At 42.0% G+C, this 23584-nt stretch overlaps 1 protein-coding gene across 2 annotated transcripts in view; it reads left to right on the plus strand.

The window, feature by feature from the left end:
- Positions 1-23584, plus strand: part of AGAP3 (ArfGAP with GTPase domain, ankyrin repeat and PH domain 3) — a 2466462-nt gene that overhangs the window by 688592 nt on the left and 1754286 nt on the right. For both annotated transcript variants that reach the window (XM_044067593.1, XM_044067592.1), the window contains exon 4: positions 743-828. In XM_044067593.1, the coding sequence (XP_043923528.1) occupies positions 743-828 (86 nt within the window). The remainder of the gene's footprint in view (positions 1-742; positions 829-23584) is intronic.

The following is a 23584-nucleotide window of genomic DNA, read 5'->3' on the forward strand; positions in this document are numbered from 1 at the left end:
TAAGTGTGCATTGTGTGGATGGTGAGGGTTAGGGCGCGGGGTAGGTGAGTTAGGGTTAGAACGTGGATCAGGTAAGTGTGCGATTTTGTGGATGTGAGGGTTAGGGCGGGGTAGGTGAGTTAGGGTTAGGGCGTGGGTGAGGTGAGTGTGCGATAGTGACGGACCTTAGGGTTTGGGTTAAGTTAAGTGGATAGCTAGTGGCGTGTGTACAGTTTAGTGTAGGGTTAGATGTAGGATTTTAGGTGTATGTGTGTGGATTGCTGTTTGTTTGGTATGTTTGTGTTGTGTGAATATGTGTCGGAACAGAGAATTCTTTCCCTTGGAAAAAATTTGCTGTTCTGCATGTTCGATGTCAGCGTTCGCTGAATAGGGGTCGATATTAGAACATTCGACGTTTTAAAAAGTCGATGTTCTAATATAGACCCATATAATATAATATAATATAAATATATTAAGTAATGTTCAGGAAGAGGAATGAGATTTAAAGGAAAGCAAGAATTGAATAATTTATATAATGTTGGCCTAAATGAGTGTTGTTGTAAAGAAAACATGTAATGTATGTAAATCCAAAACTGTTACTATGGTTATTTTCTATTAATGTGTTTGTTGTGCCTATGTCTTAAGTGATAATTTAATACAGGTGTTTTAAACAAACACTGCTAGATGAAACTTAAGTAATGCTGGTACATTATTTGTAACTGCATAGCAGTAACAGAATTAACTATCTTGTCTTGTTTAATAGGTGGAAGGTTTAAGAAGGAGATTGTGGTGGATGGCCAGAGCTACCTCTTACTGATTCGGGATGAAGGAGGTCCACCTGAGCTCCAGGTAAGAGGCTTGCTTTATCCAACTTTCTAACATTTTCTCATTACAGTCTAGGAATACCACTGATGCAGAACCCACATGAAGCTGCAGTTTTATGAACGCCTCCTGGTGAATACTGACTTGCTGTACAGTTCTCAGGCTGACATCCATTTTGATAATGAAATAAAAAAATTACGTTTTACCAATTTATCCGTGTGACTAGCAGTGGCGCATTTTAACAGCTGCTATCTATTCTGGTGTTATGTGCTGTTTAGAAAGGTAAAAGAAAATATAATCTGACTTTATTAAGAACTTCATTAAGAACAGTTCAGAAAACAGACCCTGTTATCTCGAGGCGGAACTTGCTTAGGTATAGAGAAATATCCGCAGACCATTATGTGTTCCTTATGCATGACTCCTGTGTGGGTACTAGACAGCCATTTGTTTGTCACTGCAACAAAGTGCGTTTGTCACTGAGGAGTACAACTGTTACTAGGAGAAATCATGTTCTTATTCTGTGAAGTATCAGACCAACCTAGTATTAAAAAAGGTTTTCAAATTTTGCTTTTACTGATACTTCTGCAGTATGTTTGTGCTCTAAGTACTATTTTTTCAGTGGTACCATCATTTGGGTACTGTATCTTCACAGTTTAATGGTGATGAGAGTTGTTAGGCATTGGTGAACTTCTCCATAATGAACTTGTTTTTTGTTTTTGACAATGTTTGCTTTTCTGCCACTTCACCACAGCATCCCTCCAGGAGTTCTTACCTTTCCATGGATTTTGCTTCTGTCTGTACCATGTATTCGGTATAGAATAGTGTTCATCATTAGATCACTAAAAATTCTCTCAGCATCTTCAAAGTATCCTTTTGACTGGTATGTTTGCATTCTATCATCTTCATCTTTGTAATGTTTGTGAATTTGTCATGGCATAATTGTTATTCTGTCAGTTTATTTCATATATGTATTCACTGGGTAGGGGAACTGATCCCCTGAGGAAGTTTTCAATCTCTGTCAAGGGCACTGGTACAGAGTCCGCTCTAGCTAGGCCTCTGCCCTGAAAGTTATCCTTAAAACTTAGCTACATAGAGAAAAATTACAGAGCATAATTTTCTTTTAAATATTTTTGAGAAGAAGTTCAGTACTACTAGGCAAACAATTTTATCATCTTATAATGACACACAAAAATGTGGTTTGTGCTCACAATGTTATTTGATTAACACTAACATAGTTTAGTAGATTAGTACTAGGCTAAGTGCCCTTGTGGACCATTTTAAGCCTATCCAGTTACCCCATGTGAGAATCAAACCCTGCACCTTGTGTCTGTAAGGTAAACACCTTAACCATTATGCCAACCTCCCACCCGTATATAACAATTATTGTTATATACGGAACAAAAAACATATTATAAAAGGGCGCTTTTCATGCTGTTCTAGTAATGTGGTGTATCTATCTCAGTGTGTTTCGTGTCCAGTATTTTACGTGGGCAAAATGTCTCGGGTTTTTAAAAGACATATTTATGAACATTATACTGATATTAGAAGCAAGAAAAAGACTAATGCCCTTTATAAGCATATTGAATCAAATCCAGAATATTCTTTTATTTTTTTTAATATTGGAACAGGTTAGGTCTGATGCTCAGGCTTATATCATAGATGCCCATCTTGACAAGGGTGAATTAAGATGGCAACTAGTTCTTGCTGCTTTGAGAAGTCCAGGCTTAAATGAGTCATGTGCTATTATTTCTTTATTGAGGTTGAAATATTATGATGCATTTTGAATTGTAGATACACAAACTACTGAAGTGAACACACAACGAACGAGGAGTCACCAAGCTGGACAAACGATTCTTTAAGTCGTGCACCAAACCACTGTTTTATTACTGCTAGTGAAGCAAACAATAGCAGTAATAAAACAGTGGTTTGGTGCACGAATTAAAGAATCGTTTGTCCAGCTTGCAGTAATAAAACAGTGGTTTGGTGCACGACTTAAAGAATTGTTTGTCCAGCTTGGTGGCTCCTCGTTCGTTGTGTGTTCACTTCAGCATTTTGAATTGTGTTTTACGTTTACATTTTTTTCATTATATTTTGTATTTAGTTTACTTAGTTTGGTAGTTTAATTTGTCTGCGGATGCTTTAATTCTTTATTGGTATTAATGACATTAATAGTCACGTGACTGGTTTTATTATCTCTTTAAATTGGTGTAAAAAGTTTTTTCTTTGTTCTGAAGAAGTTCTTCTGTTTGGGAACTAAAGTGCTTGACAATAAAATTATTTCAGCTGATTGAGCTGTTTGAGTGGAATTATTCCTGGGTTGTTCTTCAGTTAGTTCTTAGAATACTTTCTGCTGCTTTATGAATATAATATTCTGCATGGTTATTGCTTTCACCTTAAGGATTCATATGCAAAACCCCAGTCTCTTATTGTTTCTTTTGTTTAAGCTATCTTGAAGTATTTTTGCAGCCTTAGTGCCCAACTGTGTTGTCCAGTCTGTACTTGTCAGCAAATTTTGCTTATCTCTAGATATAGCCAAGAAATACAGACTAAATAGTGTCCCAGCACTGTGCTTTCTCGGACACAACTGGACATTTCAGCAGGCTTGTGGTAGTTAGCCAGTTGTTGTTCTTATTAAGGCTTTCCCCTTTGGTCAGTTATTTACAATTGATATACATAAGTGTCAGTGTTGAACTGAAAGATTTATGTACGGTGACCGTGAGGGGGGGGGGCAGCGTTAGATGATGATGATGATGATGCAGGATCTAACTGTGCAGCAAGTTTAACCAGTCCCTCATCAGTGTCAGTAATATTTACTGAAAATATGCCATCAGATGAAGTAAGGAGGATCTTCCGTTAACAAACCCATATTGTTTGGAGTCTATCAATGTAGGGTCCCTAGAGACTTTTAGGATAAGCTAACATTTTAAATGCTGCATATGTCTGCAGATAATAGACGTGAGGCTTTTTGGTCTGTAGTTTCTATCAGGTGGATGTACCCCCCCTTTTGAATAGGGAGCACTATAGCTTGAAACATTACTTCTAAAACATACCCAGTTGTAAGGAATGTGTAAGAAACAGTAGAAAATGCTTATCTGGTTATAATGCTAGGCCCTAAGGAGCTGGTGGTGGTAATCATTCTTAATGTTCTAGTTATCATTTCATCTGATACATTTGAGGATGGGATTCTTCCTTAATCTCTGGGGTATGACACTTAACACTTTATTTTTCCAGACATATTTGAAGAACATGCTTCGTTGCCATCTCTTTACTCTTAATTTGAGTGTTGGTATTGTGAACTATCAACATACAACTTTATGTGTGATTCATTGTAAGTAAATGCCACAGGTGCAGGAGGGTCAGCTGGACTGGGTTGTCAAACACCTGATGGCTGGCCTGCCTGTTCCAGAATGAGGTGACAGCACAAAACATAGGTCCAGTGGCCCTTAAGTGAATCCACAAGATAGCTTGTGTCTGTGCGCACACAAAGGCTGGTAGAATAGTTCTGCACTGGTGGGAGTATGTACATTGTATACTGAGGGTACTGCACACCCATACATTTCAAGGAAGTGGCAATGTGGGTACATCATAATAAATAAAAAAACCCTTACGGCATAATGATCTGTTTAGTACTAGTATCCTGTGTAAAGTAGCCATACAGTGCAAATCAGGCTAGTCATATTAATTGTGGTAGTAATGTCTTTCAGAAGTTAGGGTGAATCTTCTAGTAAATGTAGGGATCAGCTGATGTTGTATACTTCAGATATAAATAAATGCTGGACCAGAATTACCACTTAAAAGATGCTACTCGAATAAATCAGTGGCAATGACAGCATATGTCTTGTCATATAAGTGACCCGTTATTAAAAAGTATGGCATGAAGTTTTTGTTGGCTGTCAGAAAGTGGAGAACTAAGCAATCTAGACTGCTGTTACTTTGAGGATGGGAGGTATAGAGCATGGTGCTTCATGCATGACCCTGAAGAAGAAATGGTCCCCTGTCTTCATGATTCCAGGGTTATTTTTATTGAGTTAAAGCTGATTGTATACCTGTGCTCCTAAAGGAAAATATAAGAAAATAAATTATTCTGGTCACGTTTAATGACTGACTGTAGGTCTCATGCCAGTACCCTAGCTTGCATGGTAGAGAATAGCATTGATGTCAAGTCCTTAGTGCAGTAGGTGACTTGCCTGAGGCTGGGATTTAAATAGGTTTCTGCTGATGGATTAACACAAGAAGGGTAAGTACAGTGATTTCTAGTGTCTCTACAACTATGGGATGCTGGCCTTGTGATGCGTTGATGGACAGGCATGAGCACTGGCAGGTAGCGAAAGCGCTTACCTTTTGTGCCTGTTTAATTGTTTTGTAGCCTTTTTATGTCTGTTTATTAAAGTTTCACTTACTTCACCGTGGTGTGCACCTAGTGTTTTCTCAGTATAAAGTTAAAATTGTATGAATTTTTAAAGGTTGATTGAAGCCGCCTGTAAGACAGAAGCAGTTTCTATTTATTTAGGTAAACTATTAAATCTAATTTTTCAAAAAAACATAATTTTATTTAAGGGATTCATGGCATCTGTTGGAATTATTAACTTTCATCCTCATAAGGAACATTTTTTTAGTTACATCGGATGTGGTTTTTAGTTACATCGGATGTGGTTTAATTATATACAAGTATTACATCTGTTATTCACTAGGTCATATAAATATGGGAAGATTCCTCAAGATTGGAGACATGCACTTATTAAACCTGTCTTTAATGGAAAGGGGAGTAGGACAAACCCAGAATCATATAGACCCTTAAGTCGACTTTCATGTTGTGGAAAAATAATGGAGAAGGGAATACTGGATAAGTTATTGTCAGAACTGGATAGGTTGGGACTTGAAACCATATATCAGCATGTATATGTTGACAATAGATCTATTACCACCTGTAACATGGTGTTCTATAACAGTATAATAACAGCTATTAATGAAAAATTGTGCTGTGATGTGATTTATATAGATTTAACTTCAGCATTTGACAGGGTCATGCACAAAACACTGATCAATAAATTAGTACAACTAGGTATTGATGTACTGTTGATAAGATGGATAGCTGCACACACAGCGAAGTATTAGTTTAAGGGTGTGCACACTTATGCAACCAGTGTATTGTATGTTTTTTATTTTTTATATTTTCCCCCTAACAAATTTGTTTGTTTTTCAATTAAATTGTACAGGTTATAGATCACATTAAAGATGGAAAAAGTGTTGAAATTATTTGTTATGGTCTCATTTTTTATATCACAAAAACCTGGTATTTTAACAGGGGTGAGTAAACCTTTTATATCCACTGTATATCATGCCTCACTTATAGTCTTTATCATGTTGCCATGTAATACCGCAGTGCATTGTTATCATTATTATTATTATTAATTTGGCATCCAGTACATGTTATTCTACCAATAAAAAGTTCCAAGAGATGGAGGTAATTTTTTTGACATTGTTTATCCAAAAAAAGAAGTCAGCAATAGCTAAGAAACCAAACACAGTGGTCATAATAGGTAGTTTTGGCAAAAGTCCAGTTAGTTGTCCGTTATATTTTACATCGCTGTGATTGAAGCAGTAGAGTACAGCAGGGTATATGCTGGAATGTAATGCCTGATGCTGTGAGGGCTGCACCCAGGCTAGAAGTTAAAACAGTGAAAAAAAAACATGTACAACACACATTCTTCAAACATGCAGCAATGGACTGCATTTACTTATGTTGGAAGGTATTTTGTATTCACACCTAACTATGCAAAGTAGTAAACACACAAACAACGTATCAGTCAGATGTTCTTGTGTTACACTGTTGCAGTCATTACACTTTGGTTATCCTGCCAGGGGTAGCCCTCAGTCAGCCCGAATACCAGAGGCTTAGTATTTCTGTGTCGGTTGCTGTCACTCCAGGACTGACGTCAGTTCGACAGTGGTATAAAAACAGGCAGCTGGCGCCATTACATCAGTCTGTCTTGCCGAGGAGCCAGAAGCAGTTTGCATGAGTGACGGTCGGCCACTACGTGAGTTTTCATTTCCGAAATTGAAGCTGAAGTCTTCTGAAGCTAAGTAACCCCGTTGGCGATCCTTTTTTCTTGCTCTAACTGATGTCATAAAAATTAAATACCACACCGAGATTTCCATTCTTACTGCGTCACCTGTTTAGGCCCGGACCACAATGTCCCTCGCTGTCGCTTTTGTGCTTTGTTCAATGCCAGAACTATACATTGTCGGGCCCTTATCATAGCTAAATACTTTCGCTATCGATCGTATTCTGAAATGGCTTCGGTAAGCCATGCGACTACCAATGTTCTGAAAAAACGTAAGGATAAAGACAGAGACAGACCGCACAAGTCCAAAACTGCTGACGACGCTTCTGTTAAGCTAGTTGCCAGTTCGCCTGTACTCAGGTGCTTTCACAGCCTCTAATGCCCGCTTCTGTGGATTCACAGGCCGCTACTAAGACCCGTTCGGAGTCCGGTATGCCTTGAGATTCTTCTTTGACTACGGAACCTGTGTATGTCTCTACCTTGGATGGGTCCGGAGCCGCTGTGCTGGCACCGGCTTCCGAGGAATTTCTTTGCACTACCGATGTTTGGCACAATCCATTGACTTCTTTCACGTCTTCAGTTCTTTCTAAAACTACCGAGTTTCTAAGGCCCAGGGTACAAACTAACCTAAAAAAAACGACGACCCAAGCTGAAGCACCTTCTTCCATGCCTCAATCTCAAATTCTTAAAATGGTGGAAGACCTTATCATACTGATTAGGGGAAGCCAGCCTACCCTTGTTAAAAGAAAAAGAGACTTGTCCCCAGCAGCTTTTTCTGACCAAGATTTCGACGACTCTGAGGTTTCTTATTATGAAGACATGCACTTACCTGCTTATGAGGATTCAGATGCGCAGGAATCCATTCCTTCTGCCTCTCCTCCAGAGGATTTTTCTTTTGGTGAAACCCTACATACCTTGAGAGAGCATTTCCATTGGGAATGCCAGGATTATCCTCAGTCCAAAAAGAGACTCGGGGAATTTTTAGATTTACCACAGCACAGACCCTTAGCTATTCCTCCTGTTCTAAATGTTGTGGATGATGTTTTTATGGAATCCAGTATAACTCCTGATACTCTACCTCTTGCTTCCAGGAAACCTGACAGGTATTACAGAGTCCCTGACACACACAAATTTCTTTCAAAAATCCTGACACACACAAATTTCTTTCAAAAATCCTACTGCTGACCCAGAGGTCATCTCCCAAGGACCTAAAGGAATAAAAGCAACCACACGTAAGAATCCCACCCCTTCAGACAGGGATTCCTGAGCTTTAGACAGGTGAGGTAAAAAAAGTATACACACCTCTGCAACTCTTGCCATTAGAGCATTAAATTGCCAGTTCCACATGCTGAAATACCAGCAACATACTATGGAATTTATTAAACAAAAGTTATCTACCTTTCCAGACTGTGGAGAAAATAAAGAATTACAAGCTAATGCATTCTGCAAGCCAAGTTACTAAGCATACCCTGCAATGTGGGTTTGATGCCCTAGAGGCATCCTATAGGGCAGCAGTCATGGGTTCTGTACTTAGAAGGCATGCTTGGCTTAAGGAACAGACCTTGCCAGACTATGTCAAATCAAAATTATTGGACGCACCACTGAACAAAGACAATCTGTTTGGCACAGCAGAAGAGGTTTTAAAAAATATGGAAGAAAAAGCTAAGTCTGTGCAGACAGTTAAAGACTTTTTTCAAGTCCAGCTTCCGAGATTCAGTAGGCATTGCCCCTCAAAACATTGGTTCTTTCCAGCCCCCTCAAGGCCGCCTCAGACTAGACCTAGGGGAAGCAGACCCCCCCCCCCCCCAGACAGCAGTCCCAGGGAATGCAGAGATCTAAGCAGTGGAGTACCTCCACTTCTAATACAGGGAGTGCTAAGCCACCCCATTATGGAAAGAATTAACAATGACTTTTTAACTCCACCTCTTACCTCTGCCCTCCTGCTTGTGCCCCTAGGATTAAAACTTGCCTCCCATGTAAAAAACTGGGCCTCCATCACCAATGATCGATGGGTCCTCAACATAGCGTCCCAGGGTTACAAATTTTATTTCCACACACTGCCAAACCCTAAAGGGTTCCCAGTTCTTCCTCCAAACCAGTGGGCAGAGGCACAAAACCAAGTTCATTCCCTGCTGTCCATGAGGGCAATTCAGCCTGTTCCTGCAGACCAGATAGGCCAAGGTTTCTATTCCAGACTTTTCCTTATACCCAGAAAAGAGGGCACCTGGCACCCAATCATAGATCTATCCATTCTAAACACCTTCCTGGTGGTGCCAAAATTCAAAATGCTCACCCTCCAGCAGCTTCTTCCAATGCTGTCCAAAGATGCCTGGGTAGCCACCCTAGACCTAAAAGAGGTCTATCTGCACATCCCAATCAGAGACTCTTGTAGGAAATATCTACGTTTCAGGGCAGGATCTATGCATTATCAGTTCTCTGCACTTCCCCTTGGCTTATCCACTGCTCCCAGAGTTTTCACAAAATGCCTGGCTCCAGGCATTGCTTTTTGCAGACAAAGAAATATTCAAATTTACCCCTACTTGGACGATTCAGGCAGACAGTCAGGAAAAGCTGTTGCAGCACCTGACATTTGTAAAGGACCTACTGACCTCATTGAGGTACACTACAAATGAAAAGAAGTCCAAACTAGTCCCCAGTCAGAAAATTGTATTCCTGGGAGCAAGCCTGGATACAGCATCCCAGATGGCATTCCTTACTCCAGAAAAACAAGGCTATCTGACAGGCTACTTCTTTCAAATGGCCACAAGAACCCAGTTATCTGCAAGGAAAATCCTGCAAGCTCTAGGGTTCATGGCCTCCTGCATTCTACTAATTCCATATGCCAGACTGCATATGAGCAAACTTCAGTAGTACTTAAACAGCCATTGGTGTCAACATTCTCAGGACCTGGAAACTATTATACCTATGATACCTTGTCTTAGGAAAGATTTTCTTTGGTGGGCAGCAGCATGCAACCACAACAAGGGACTTCCCTTTTCACAACTCCACGCTGTCCATACCCTAACCACAGATAACATCAGACTATGCCTGGGGTGCACACCTGAACGACAGGTGCATTCAGGGCCACTGGAGCCCAAATCAAATTCATCTGCACAGCAACCAAAAAGAGATGCTAGCTGTTCAGCACGCGCTGACAGCTTTCAGACCCCCTACTCTCTCCGGGGCCTCTACTAATCAAAACAGACAACACCACAGTGGTGTGGTACATCAACAAGCAGGGAGGAACCCACTCTTACCCACTGTGCAGGCTACCCTTGATCCTTTGGGACATGGCTTCAGCCATGCATATTCACCTGCTAGCACAAAACTCTGTGGCAGACAACTTAAGCAGAAATCTCTTAGACCCACATGAATGGCAATTAAACCACAACACCTTCAGCCTCATAACCCAGAAATGGGGTACCCCAAAGGTGGACCTATTTGCCTCCCACAACAACCACCAGCTCAGCAAATTCTGCACCAGGGAACCTCACAGCAAGGCCTGGAAAGTGGATGCCCTATCCTTCCAATGGGTAAACCTCATGCATTTTCCCCCTCTACCTCTTCTTATAAGGGTATTACTCAAAATAAGGGAGGAGAGACCAAGGGCAATCCTGATTGCCCCAGACTGGCCACGCCAACACTGGTACCCACTACTGTGCAGTCTGTCACCGTTGCCTCCATGACACCTCCCTCAGATTCCAACTCTCCTGACTCAACAGAAGGGAGAGTTCTTGCTTCCACAATTGCAGACCCTGAACCTGGCAGCCTGGCTTATTCCTTGACCTGTCCTCCAGTGGCCAGCCTAAGCAAGCAAGTTCTGGACATTACACGTCAAGCCAGATGACCCAGCACTAGAAAATCCTATGCTGACAAGTGGAAAATGTATTGTTCCTGGATTCAGGCTAAAGGAGCTGAACCAGCACAACCCTCCTTGCCTCTCATCTCGGATTACCTAGCAGGACCTACTTAACAGGGGCCTGTCCTTCTCTTCTATTAAAGTCCATGCATCTGCCATCTCTGTTCATTACAGCACAGAGCCACCTCTCTTTTCACACCCTCTCATCAAGCAGTTCCTTATAAGGGCTAACAACTTAAGGACACACATAAGAGCTCCTATCCCTGCTTAGGACCTTAACTTTGTATTGGAAAAGCTCATGCAACCCCCCCCCCCCCCCGCCTTTGAGCCTGCAGCTTCAGCAGAGTTAAAATTCCTTTCTTGGAAAACAGCCTTGCTTCTGGCCATCACTTCAGCTAGAAGAGTGTCTAAGCTACAAGTACTCATGACTGTGGAACCCTTCATCATTTTTCATGCTGACAGTGTCTCCCTCAGGACTAACCCAACTTTCATGCCTAAAGTGGTGTCCAGTGTGGCTCTCAACCAATCTTTTTATTTTTATTTTACATTTGTTGACCGGGATAGTCTGACTGGATGCATGTCCATTTTTAGCAGAGGCCCAGAGAGAAAAGCTCCAAGGATAAGCAGATACAGCATTACATAATACCAGCATTACATATTACAAACAGACTATTTACCGAGATTATATAAGTAAACAAGTTAAACAAGTTCAACAGGTTACAGTTAATCCTGAGCACAAGTCGGGATTAAATTAAATTACACAGTAAACTGGTTAACAGATTTTTACACATTCTAGAGGGAATTAGCCAGACTTGATACATTGACATAGCCAGTTAAGTGACAAATGTTGTTTGAGTCTAGTTTTAAATTGACCTAAGGTGGAAAGTAAGGTAATATCAGCTGGAAGAGAGTTCCAGGATCTACTTACAGAGTTTGCAAAGAGAGAATCATCGGCTGTGTTATTAATTTTGCTAGTCTGAATTAGTAGTTTGTTAGAGGATCGAAGCGGTCTAGGATTGTTATAGGGGGTGATAATATTTTTAAGTGCAGGAGTATTGTCTGGATTATAGAGGATTTTATAGGCCATAATCAGTTGGTTATACTGGATTAGGCTGGGTAGTTCAAGCCACCCAAGCTGATTTAGATTGATGCAATGATGTGTCCTAAAAGGCAGCCCAGTGGCAAACCTGGCAATGTGGTTGTAGCAAATTGAGAGTTTGTTAAGGACAGTTTTGTTTAAATTTGAGAGTAGAGGGGATGCATACAGAAGGGTTGAAAGAAGGTGAGAGCGAGCTATGGCAATTTTAGCTGGAGGGGTTAGGAAGGCTTTTATTCTGCAAAGTGACCCTAGTTTTTTATTGATGGTTTTGATAGTTTGGTTAACATGTAGGTCAAATTTTAGATTATTGTCTATGATGACACCTAATAGTTTTGTAGATGGGTCAGGGGAGATTATTGTGCCATCATTTGATTTTATGGTAAAGGTGAAAGCGGTAGACCTTCGTGTTGGTGAAAATAACAGCATTTTAGTTTTTTTGGGATTTAGGATCAGACGATGTTCAGAAAGCCAGTTTTCTATTGTATTAAAGGTGGTCTGGATAGCTGATCATAACTCTACTGGAGATGTGGCTGAGCAAATCAGAGTAGAGTCATCAGCATATTGGATACAGCTGACTTTTGGAATGACAGTATAAAGGTCGTTAATGAAGATGGAGAACAGTAAGGGCCCTAGTATAGAGCCTTCTGGTACTCCAAGGGTGTTAGGTAGAAGGTTAGAGAGTTTGTTCTGCCAGAGGACAGCCTGCTGTCGACCATTCAGGTAGGATTGAAACCATTGGAGGGCTCCAGTATCTAAACAGAATGTTTGCTGGGTGTGGATTAAAAGTTTGTGATCAACCATATCGAATGCCTTGGAAAGATCCAAAAAGAGGGCTGAGGATATATAACAATTGTTGCGATTATGGTTTATGGTGTTAGTAAAGGCTAGGAGGGCTGAAGTAGTGCTGTGATGAGGACGGAAGCCATGCTGAGTGTCTGCCATAAGGCGATTTTGGATTAGGTGGTGCATGAGTTGTCTATGAATACATTTTTCCATAATCTTTGCAAGTGGAGAGAGTATAGCTATTGGCCTATAATTGGAGAATTCAGTAGAGCTGCCTCCTTTGTGAAGTGGGATTACATAGGATATTTTCCAGATGGTGGGAATTTTAGCTTCTACTATGGTTCGATTGAATAGTATTGAGACGGGGTAAGCAATAGCGTCAGCTGATTTTTGTAGGTACTCTGCAGGGAGTTGATCAGCAGAAAGTGTAGTGGGTTTTCATTTTTTGATCAAGGTACGGATAAGTGAAGTGGCGACTGGTTGGAAGCTGAACACAAGTAGGTTTCTAGGGGTGCTACTTTCAGGACCAGGGGAGCTAGGAGGTGGTTGGCTAGCTAGGGCTTGAATTGTCTCAGTAAAGAATTGGTTAAAACTATCAGAAACATCTTCAGGAGTTTTATCAATGGTAGCAGCAGGGATTGGGGTTGAAGTTTGTCCAGGATGTAGTAGATTATTTAAACTTGCCCAAAACTTCTGAGGGTTATTTTGATTTACTGTCTGTAAATTACAGTAGTATTGTTTTTTTCTTGTAAAATTGATTTTTTGGTTTCGTTCCTGGATTGCCTGTATTTAATGTGATCTCGAGGGCCTAGGCATGGAATACAGTAAGAGTGGAAGTCCTTATGAGGTATTTGCTTGCTTGTTTTAACCAATCTATTCATCTGCCCACCTTTTTCCCTAAACCTCAAAATAAGGGGTAAAGGATCCTGCACTCTTCAGATGTGCACAGACAGCTCAGATTCTACCTGGATAGGACTAAGCCCTTTAGGAAATCTGACAAGATGTTCATCGTGTTACACTGCTGCAGTCATTACACTTGGGTTATCCTGCCATCAGGCAGTCCCGCAGTCGGCCAGAGTTCCAAAGTCTTGGTCCGGTGTCGGTTGCTGTTGCTTCTTCCCTGACGTCAGTGTGCCAGGGGTATATAAGATGCATCCGACACCGTTTTCTTCGGTCTTTCTTGCCGCGCGGTGCCCGAAGCAGAAGCAGTTCGCAAGTGCTGGTCGGCTGACTCCTGAGATTTTCGAAGTCGAATTTCAGATCCGAAGTCTGCAATAAAGCTAAGTACCCCGTTGGGGAAACTTTTTTCTTGCCTCAGACCGATGTCAGAAAAAGTTAATAATTGTATTTCTTGTGGAAAGCAAGTACCTCATAAGGACTTCCACTCTTACTGTATTCCATGCCTAGGCCCTGATCACGACGTCACTATCACGACGTCACTAGTTATCGGTTTTGTGCTAGATTTAACAAACGCACTATAAAAAGACGTTTTGATTTTGCTTTGCACTACTTTGGCCGAAGGTTCAATTATACTATGCCGTCGGATCAACCGACGACCGCAATTCCGAAAAAATGCAAAGACAAGGATAAAGACAGGCATCCGAGGTCCAAAACAGACGACAAAACCTCTTCTAGGTCAGTCGCCGGTTCTCAGTGAGGTGCTTTCGCAGCCCCTGACACCCGCTACCTCAGAGCCACAGGCCGCCTCCAACTCCCACGTGGAGACAAATAGGCCTCTGGAAACTCAAGGTATTGGGCCTACGGAAACTAATCCCTCAGATGGGTCCGGAGCCGCTGAGCAGGCATCGGCTTCTGAGGGTGTTTTTAGACCTTCACAACTTACCATTAAAGCAAAGACAAAAGTACCATTAAAGAAAAGAAGCAAGTACAGCATTCTCCTGGACAGTCCTCCATGCCTAAGAAACAGATGCTTAAAATGGCCGAAGACCTCATTACTCTAATCAGGGGTTCCCATCCCCCTCCTGAGAAAAGCCTAGGCAGGATACAGACTACGATTCCTCTGATCAGGTTTCCATTTCCTCTGATTCCTCTTCAGACCAGGGATACTCTCTACCCCCCCTATGAAGACTCTGATGCTGAAGAATCTGTCCCTTCAGCCTCTCCTCCTGGGGATTATTCTTTTGGGGAAACTTTACATACCACGAGGGAGCATTTCCATTGGGAAAGTCAAGATTATTCAGAATCCAAGAAAAGGCTCAGGGATTTCCTTTTATTGCTTCAGCACAGGCCCCTGGCTATTCAGCCTGTGCTAGATATTGTGGATGATGTGTTCTCTGAATCCAGCTTATCTCCTGATTCTTTGCCTCCTGCACCAGCCAAGCCAGATAGGTATTATAGAGTCCCTGACTCTCACAAGTTTATTTATAAAAACCCTTCTGCTGATCCAGAAACTATTTCCCAGGGTTCAAAAGGGGTTAAGGCTTCCATTGCAAAAAATCCAGTACCCTCTGACAGAGATTCCAGAGCTTTGGATAGATAGGGGAAGAAGGTTTACACTTCTGCAACTTTAGCAGTAAGGGCTTTAAATTGCCAGTTTCACATGCTTAAGTACCAACAATATTTAATGGTTCAGTTAAAACAGAAAATGCTTGCAAGCTCAGAAGCTCCTGACTGTAAAGAAATGCAGGATTTATTGCATGCAGTTGAACAGGTGGGAAAACATACTCTGCAATGTGGTTTTGATTCTTTAGAGGCCTCTTGTAGAGCCGCAGTTACAAGTTCTGTGATTCGAAGACATGCTTGGTTAAAAGAACAGAGTTTACCTGATCATGTTAAGGCAAAATTATTGGATGCTCCTTTATTGCATGATACCTTGTTTGGTGTTAAGGCAAAAGAGGTGTTAAAGAAAATGGAGGATAAAGCTAAATCTATGCAAACAATCAAGGATTTCTTACAGGTACAACCACCTCGATTTAGCAGAAATTGGCCAACAAAGAATTGGTCCTTTCCAGAGGCAGATACAGATGCCCAAGAGGCAGATCTCAACCCCAAGGCTCTAACAGACAATGACAGTGGGGCACCTCAACCCCAAAAGGAGGTGAGGACAAGTCTCAACCTTACAGGAAACAGTCCCAATGATTACCCCCTTCGTACACCAAGCACTTCCCTATTGGCAGCCCCCTTAGGGGGAAAACTAGCACTTTTTTCACAAAACTGGCAAACAATCACCCAAGACAAATGGGTTCTGAATATTGTGTCTCAAGGTTACAGGTTCCACTTTCATACTTTACCAAGGCTAAAAGGAATGCCAGACCTGCCACAAAATCAATGGGCAGAGGCACAAAAACAAATTTCAGCCCTCATGGACATGAGAGCTATTCAAATAGTACCACAACAGGAACAAGGACAAGGATTTTACTCAAGACTTTTCCTGGTCCCCAGAAAGGACAAGGCCTGGAGGCCCATACTAGACCTTTCGATTCTAAATACTTACCTGGATATTCTGAAATTCAAAATGTTGACATTAAAGCAGCTTCTACCCATGCTGGGCAGGAAGGCTTGGCTTCTTATTTTGGACCTCAAAGAGGGATACCTGCATGTCCCTATCAGACAAAATTGCAGAAGATACCTCAGATTCAAAGCTGGTACAATGCACTACCAATTCTCTGCACTGCCCTTTGGCTTATCTACTGCGCCCTGGGTCTTTACAAAGTGCCTGGCACCAGTAATTGCATTTTGCAGACAAAAAAGAATTCAAATATATCCATACCTGGACGACTGCCTCATTCAAGCAGAGACAAAGGACATTCTTCTACAGCATCTGGCGTTTGTAAAAAGGTTGCTAATTTCTCTAGGGTACACAGTAAATGAAAAGAAGTCAAAACTAGTGCCCTCACAACAGATTATATTCCTGGGTGCCAGCTTAAATACAACGGCCCAGATGGCTTATCTCACGCCAGACAAACAAGTTCAACTAACTCAATATTTTCAATTACTGATAAAAAAGTCCCCTCTCCCTGCAAGAAAAATTCTGCAGGCCCTGGGATTCATGGCATCCTGCATACTACTAATACCATATGCCAGACTGCATATGAGGAAATTACAATGGTACCTAAAAAGTGTTTGGACTCAACAATCCCACAGTTTAGAAGCAGTAATACCAATGATTCCCTGCCTACAACAGGAGTTTCGATGGTGGGCACAGGCATGTCACCTAAACAAGGGTCAGCCTTTTACCCTACCCACAGCCAGGCAGACTCTAACAACAGATGCTTTGGATTATGCCTGGGGAGCACACATGGCAGGAAAAGGCATTCAGGGCAAGTGGACCACAGACCAGATGCAGCTTCACATCAATCAAAAAGAGATGTTGGCTGTTTAAAATGCCCTAACAGCTTTCAAGGACCTTCTACATCCAGGACAATTATTATTAAAGACAGACAACACCACAGTAATGTGGTACATAAATAAGCAAGGGGGCACTCATTCTTATCCCCTATGCAGGCAAGCCATGACCTTGTGGAACACAGCTCTAACGTATCAAGTTCATCTGCAAACACAATTCCTGCCAGGAAAGAAAAATACTCTGGCAGACAATCTAAGCAGAAATATCATGGACCCTCACGAATGGAAATTGCATCTACAAATCTTCAGCATGGTAACGCAAAATGGGGATGCCCAGACATGGATCTTTTTGCCTCCCCACTGAATTGCCAACTACAAAAATTCTGCATAAGGACTTATCACATACAAGCATGGAAAGTGGATGCTCTCTCGTTCAGCTGGAAAAGCCTAAAAGTTTATGCCTTCCCACCACTGCCTCCCATTTCAAAGGTACTCCTAAAAGCCAGACAAGAAAAAACACACATGATCCTGATTGCCCCAGACTGGCCACGCCAGCACTGGTACCCAATCTTAAAGAACTTAGCTCAAGGCCCACCATGGATTTTGCCTGAAATTCCACACCTTCTGACTCAGCAAAACAATCAGATCCTGCATGGTCAGCTCAAAACCCTAAACCTGGCTGCATGGCAGATTCATTAGTCAAACAGGCAACACCTCTCTCTAAAGCTGTTAGAGAGGCTGTTAGCAGGCTTATCCTGCCGTCAGGCAGTCCCGCAGTCAGCCAGAGTTCCAAAGTCTTGGTCCGGCGTCAGTTGCTGTCGCTTCTTCCCTGATGTCAGTGCACCAGGGGTATATAAGATGCATCCAACGCCATTTTCTTCAGTTTTTCTTGCCTCAGATGTCAGGTGCCCCCAAGTAGGTAGGCAATACATATTGCTAATAAAAAATATACATATAAAATAAAAACAATACCTTCAGTTACAAGCAAATACACCACAAAGGTTGTATAGGATAGAAATGTATAGATAAGTCCAGCTAGTTCAGAGGGGATGGAGGGAGGGTAACCCGGACTGCAGCAGTGTGAACACTCGAACATCTACATTTATGGTAGGTACAAAACTGTACTATGTTCATCGTGTTACACTGCTGCAGTCATTACACTTGGGTAGAATCCCAAAGCTAAGGTTGGGTGGCTGGTCTATAAAGAGTTAGGATTGGCTATGAGGCCCTGCCGAACTGCAGTGGCAAATCCTGCTCTGGATTTAGAGTAAAGAGGCAAGTGGTAATGCTTAGTAAAGGTGTGCACTGAACTCCAAGTTGCAGCCTCCAAAATTTCCTTGGTAGGTACTCCTCTGAGAAAGGCTGTTGAAATGGCTGTTGCCCTGGTGGAATGTGGCCTAATGTTATTAGGGACTGATTTTCCATGCTGTGTGTAGCAGTAATGAATACAGTGCCCCATCCATTTGGATATAGTCTGCTTTGAGATAACCTTGCCCTGTGATCCTGCAGCATATGCTACAAACAGTTGCTCAGTTTTCCTCAAAGCTTTTATTTTGTCCAAGTAGAAGCGTAGCTGCCTGTATATGTCCAAAGAGTGCAGAAGTTTCTCCCCTTTATTCTGGGGGTTTGGATAAAAAGTTGGCAAATGGATGGTTTGGTTAAGAGCCACACTAGATACCACCTTTGGCATAAAGGTAGGGTTTGTCCTTAAAGAAACCCTGTCCTGATGAAAAATTATAAAAGGTTCCACTGCCATTAATGCCTGTAGCTCTGAGACTCTTTGTGCTGAAGTTACTGCCAGGAGCAGAGCTGTTTTCCATGATAAAAAATTTAGATTGGCTGTATTGGCTGGCTCAGAAGGTGGCAGGGTCAGTTTTTCCAAAACAAAATTGAGGTCCCAAGTTGGTGTTGGTGCTCTCCGGGGCGGTCTTATGTTTTTAGCCCCTCTGAGGTACTGCTTTACCAAGGGATGAGAGAATAAAGGAGGATCCGTGTTGTAATGTGCTGAAATACGTCTAAGCTACAAGTACTCATGGCTGTGGAACCCTTCATCATTTTTCATGCTGACAGTGTCTCCCTCAGGACTAACCCAACTTTCATGCCTAAAGTGGTGTCCAGTGTGGCTCTCAACCAATCTATTCATCTGCCCACCTTTTTCCCTAAACCTCAAAATAAGGGGTAAAGGATCCTGCACTCTTCAGATGTGCACAGACAGCTCAGATTCTACATGGATAGGACTAAGCCCTTTAGGAAATCTGACAAGTTACTAGTCAGCTTTGCACCAGAGGCAGAGGGCAAGACCATATCAAAATAAACCATTTCCAAATGGATAGCACACAGGGGGTCAGAGCACTTTCCACTAGGGAAACTTCCACCTCTTCAGCTTTTCTCAGAGGGGTCCCTACCAGGGACACCCTGGAAAATGCAACATGGAGTTCTGTTCATACCTTCACCAAACATTACCACCGGTCTGTCTTTTCCAAATCCAGGGCAGGCTTTGCAACTGCAGTCCTACAGGGCATACTAGCCAACCCCAACTCTTCTTGACTGCCTCCACCCATTCCTCAGCTTTGGGAATCAACCCAAGTGTGATGACTGCAAAAGTGAAACAGAAAGAACATAGTACAGTTGTGTACACTTACCATAAATGTAGATGTTCGAGTGTATTCACTGTTGCAGTCCTGGTTTCCCACCTTGTCTCTCTCTCTCTCTCTCTCTCTTCCTCACTTTTTACAGGGCTATTTGGTATTTACTTTCTACTGGTGGTGTTATTCCACCATAACCTAGCTCCGGGGCAAGAAAAACTGATGTAATGGCGTCGGCTGCCTGTTTTTATACCACTGACGACCTGACGTCAGTCCTGGAGTGTCAGCAACCGACGCAGAAATACTAAGCCTCTGGTATTTGGGCCGACTGAGGGCTACCCCTGGCAGGATAACCCAAGTGTGATGACTGCAACAGTGAATACACTCAAACATCTACATTTATGGTAAGTGTACACAACTGTACTTTTTAAAACACCCTAATGGTTCTGCAAGCAATAAAAATGAATGCATGAGAATTTAATTTGATTGCCTATAAATAAGTAAGCTTCAGTCATCCTTTAACTCAGTGAGAATTTATTTTAGAATGGATTTCCACTTATGTATCGCTTTATTTAAGCAGATTCTTTCTGTGTGCTCCAGAATAAGCTGATAGTTACTATATGGCTAACACAGGATCTGCTGTTTCATGTTTCTGCAAAAAAATGGAGTACAGTATCCTTATATCTGTGTTTAATATTAGCAAAAAACTACGGGCACTCATAAAATCGTCTAAGGCCAGCTTCGAGAGAAAAATTGCACAGGTCACTAAGGATAATCACAAGGCTTTCTTTAGTTATGTTAGGAACCTGGGTGGGAATTCCCAGATATGCTCAGAATTAGTCCAAAATGACAAAAAATACATCAAACCCACAGACATTGCCAACATCCTAGCTGACAGGTTCAGCACAAACTGCCCCCCCCCACCAAAAGGGCAAATATCTATCCCAGCAGAGTGCTGCCCACCTGACATCTCAGATGCTCAGGTAAGAGCCGCCCTCTCCAAAGCAAAAAACACAGCATCAGTGGGACCAGACAGTGTCCCGGCTGGCCCTACATGAACTCCAAGAAGAGCTAAACCCAAACATAAAACTACTGTTCAATATCAGCCTTACTAGAGGATATGTACCCAAAGAGTGGCGCACAGCAACAGTGGTCCCTCTCCACAAAGGTGGTGCCTCAACTGATCCTGGAAACTATCGCCCCATAAGCTTGACTAGCTTGGTCTGCAAAGCTATGGAAAGGATCATCATGGACCTCATAAATAAAGATATTGGGGACCTACAGACACTGGATCCTACCCAGTTTGGCTTTGTTAAGGGCAGATCCTGCCTCTTAAACCTGGTCGATTTCTTTGAAACAGTCACCAAGGCCATTGACGAGGGGAAGGTGGTCCAAACAGCCTACCTGGACCTCGCAAGAGCCTTCGATACAATGCCCCACTTGGGCATTATAGATAAGCTCACCAGCTTAAATATAAACCCCTATGTCACTAGATGGGTTGCAAACTGGCTCAAGGACAGAACCCACATGGTTAGAATTGCTGGAGCCATGTCAGACTCCAAACCAGTTACAAGTGGCGTCCCACAAGGCTCAGTTCTGGGACCTCTCTTGTTCGGTATATATTTCTCGGAGGTACAGGCCAACATGGAAGGACTGTGGCTGACCAAGTTCGCAGATGACTGCAAACTGGGCGCCATAATTGACTCTCCAGCTGACACAAGCATCCTCCAAAAGGGCCTCATAGAAACAGACAACTGGTGCCAGAGCCATGGCCTCAAGCTAAACGCCAAAAAGTGTATAGTCATCCCGTTTGGCAAAAACAAAATGCCCACAAATTACCACATAGGTGGTAATCCATTAAGTACAGAAGAAGTAATTAGGGACCTGGGGACCCAAGTTGATAGCTATCTCTCATTTGACAACCACGTGGCCAAAGTGGTTAGAAAAACATTTTATATAGCCCACCTAATCATGAAGGGATTCACATCTAGATCAGGGGAGGTCATCGTGCCTCTTTACTCATCCCTCATCAGGCCCATATTTGAGTACAATGCCCCTTTTGGGATGTACCTTACCAGACACCTGCAGCAACTGGGAAGACCCCAAAAGTACCTCACCAAGAGGATCAAAGGGCTCAAACAGATGCCATATGCTGCCCGGTTAAAGAAACTCCAGCTCTACTCAGTGGCATACCGCCTGCTCAGAGACGATCTGTGCCTGACTTATAAAGCCATGTCCAACCCGGAATTAATGGACATGCTACACCTCAGAAAATCCAAATCCCATCGAGCTACGCGCTCTAGAGACTTGAACCTCAGCACTGAAATAAATAGGACATGCTGGAGGGACAGATTCATAACCCAGAGGCTCCCTTCACTCTGGAATAAAATCCCAGTCCAAGTTAGGCAGAGTCCCTCATTGACTCTCTTCAAGAGGAATCTTGATGAGTGGATGGGAGATCGTAGGTTTACCCCGGGTATCACTTCTGTGTCACTGTTAGACAGAGGCACAGTATACTAACCTCGAAAAAGGGCATAGCAAAATTAATTTAAAATGGGTGGCGAAAGCCAAACACACTCTGGCTAGGCTTATAAATGCCCTAGGGCAGATAGCCTAGTATGAACCTATGAACCTATGATACTGAAGTGTTCCTTCATTTTTATGGTTCTGGTTGTGTACTGTGCATAACCTGATAAAGTGTAGAAGAAATGGAGAAATTAACTTTTTTTAAAAAAGGACTTCAAAATACTGACTGCACTGTAGTTAACCGTAAAAGTATATTGAATACCTACTTTTTCATGTGTTATATTTTTGTGTATCTGTTGTAGCAGTTAACGATATCTCTGTGAAATTCTTTGTGCTAATGGGGTTACAGAATTTTACAGTCCCATTTTTCCCCTGTGCTGTCTCCTGTAGTCTCTGAGCCAGATGAGGGATCATTGTGGGGTTCCCTTATAACTGGTGAAGTTCTACTTTAATACAATGCCTCCTGACAGATGAACATGTAATGGTGTTAAAACATTTGTATACTTTCCTCATCTCTATTAGTGATGCTTTGTTAGTTGTCTGCGTGATCCCTACCCTTAGATAAGGGGGCACAACCCAGAATACTCTGTTCTATCTTCCCATGGCTGGCCCTCCAACCATACAGATGTGTTATCAAATCTAAGACTGGTGGTGATAACATAGTTGGGCACCCTGTACTGCCAGTGTATCAGTGATCCATCCACATAGTCCCATCATGCAACAGAAGTAATTTTAAGCAGTTATTGTGGATTTTAAACTGTTGGAATTGCAACACATTATTGTTATATTATTGTTTTCTGTCTTAGAAAAATAACATATTTAATTTCCAGGCTGTGAATTATGGTACAGAAAGACTGCTGCTTCCACACATTCAGTCAGTTTTCAAACATTTATAAGCAGATTTTGTGTGTGTGTGTGTGTGTGTGTGTGTGTGTGTGTGTGTGTGTGTGTGTGAATCAGTTTCATCGATATTCCAAGGCCACTGAATTTTATGAACATTCATGCCTTTCCAGAACCCTCCTCCTTGCTGTGCCTCCTTTCTGCAGGAGGACCACACCAGTCAGTCCCCGAGTTGGCTAGCTATCCCATTATCTAGGTTATGTGTAAAGGAGGATAGTGAGTCCCACTGTTAAATATGCAGGGAAAGTGTAATCCAAAGGTATGGTAATGCTTCGTTGTTTATGATAGTTGTAAAAAGTGTGTCCTTTTGTAAAATATTTTTGGATGCAGCTATAAACATTTTGTATGTTTGTGTGTGTGTGAAAAGCAATTTGAAGTACGTTATTTAAAGAGTACTGTATAACTGCAGATTCACCTCCTTTGAGATGATCTTTTTTCAATTTTGAGTGTTTTGCCCAACTACACTTAAAAAAATATTCTGTCATAACAAATAACCCAAAGTACATAACTGTGATTCAGAAAATGTTTTTGATTTATTTTTTTGAGATGCTATAGTTTATATTTATTTTATTAATTTATTTTGGGGGTAACCCCACTAGATGCTTACTGATCTGCTTAAGTGAATTGATGAGAGTTGCACAGTATGTGGGGGGACTAGAGG

This window comes from Protopterus annectens, chromosome 3.part1 (genome assembly GCF_019279795.1).
Source record: "Protopterus annectens isolate FY-2018-M chromosome 3.part1, PAN1.0, whole genome shotgun sequence".
In the NCBI taxonomy this organism is placed as follows: Eukaryota; Metazoa; Chordata; order Ceratodontiformes; family Protopteridae; genus Protopterus; species Protopterus annectens.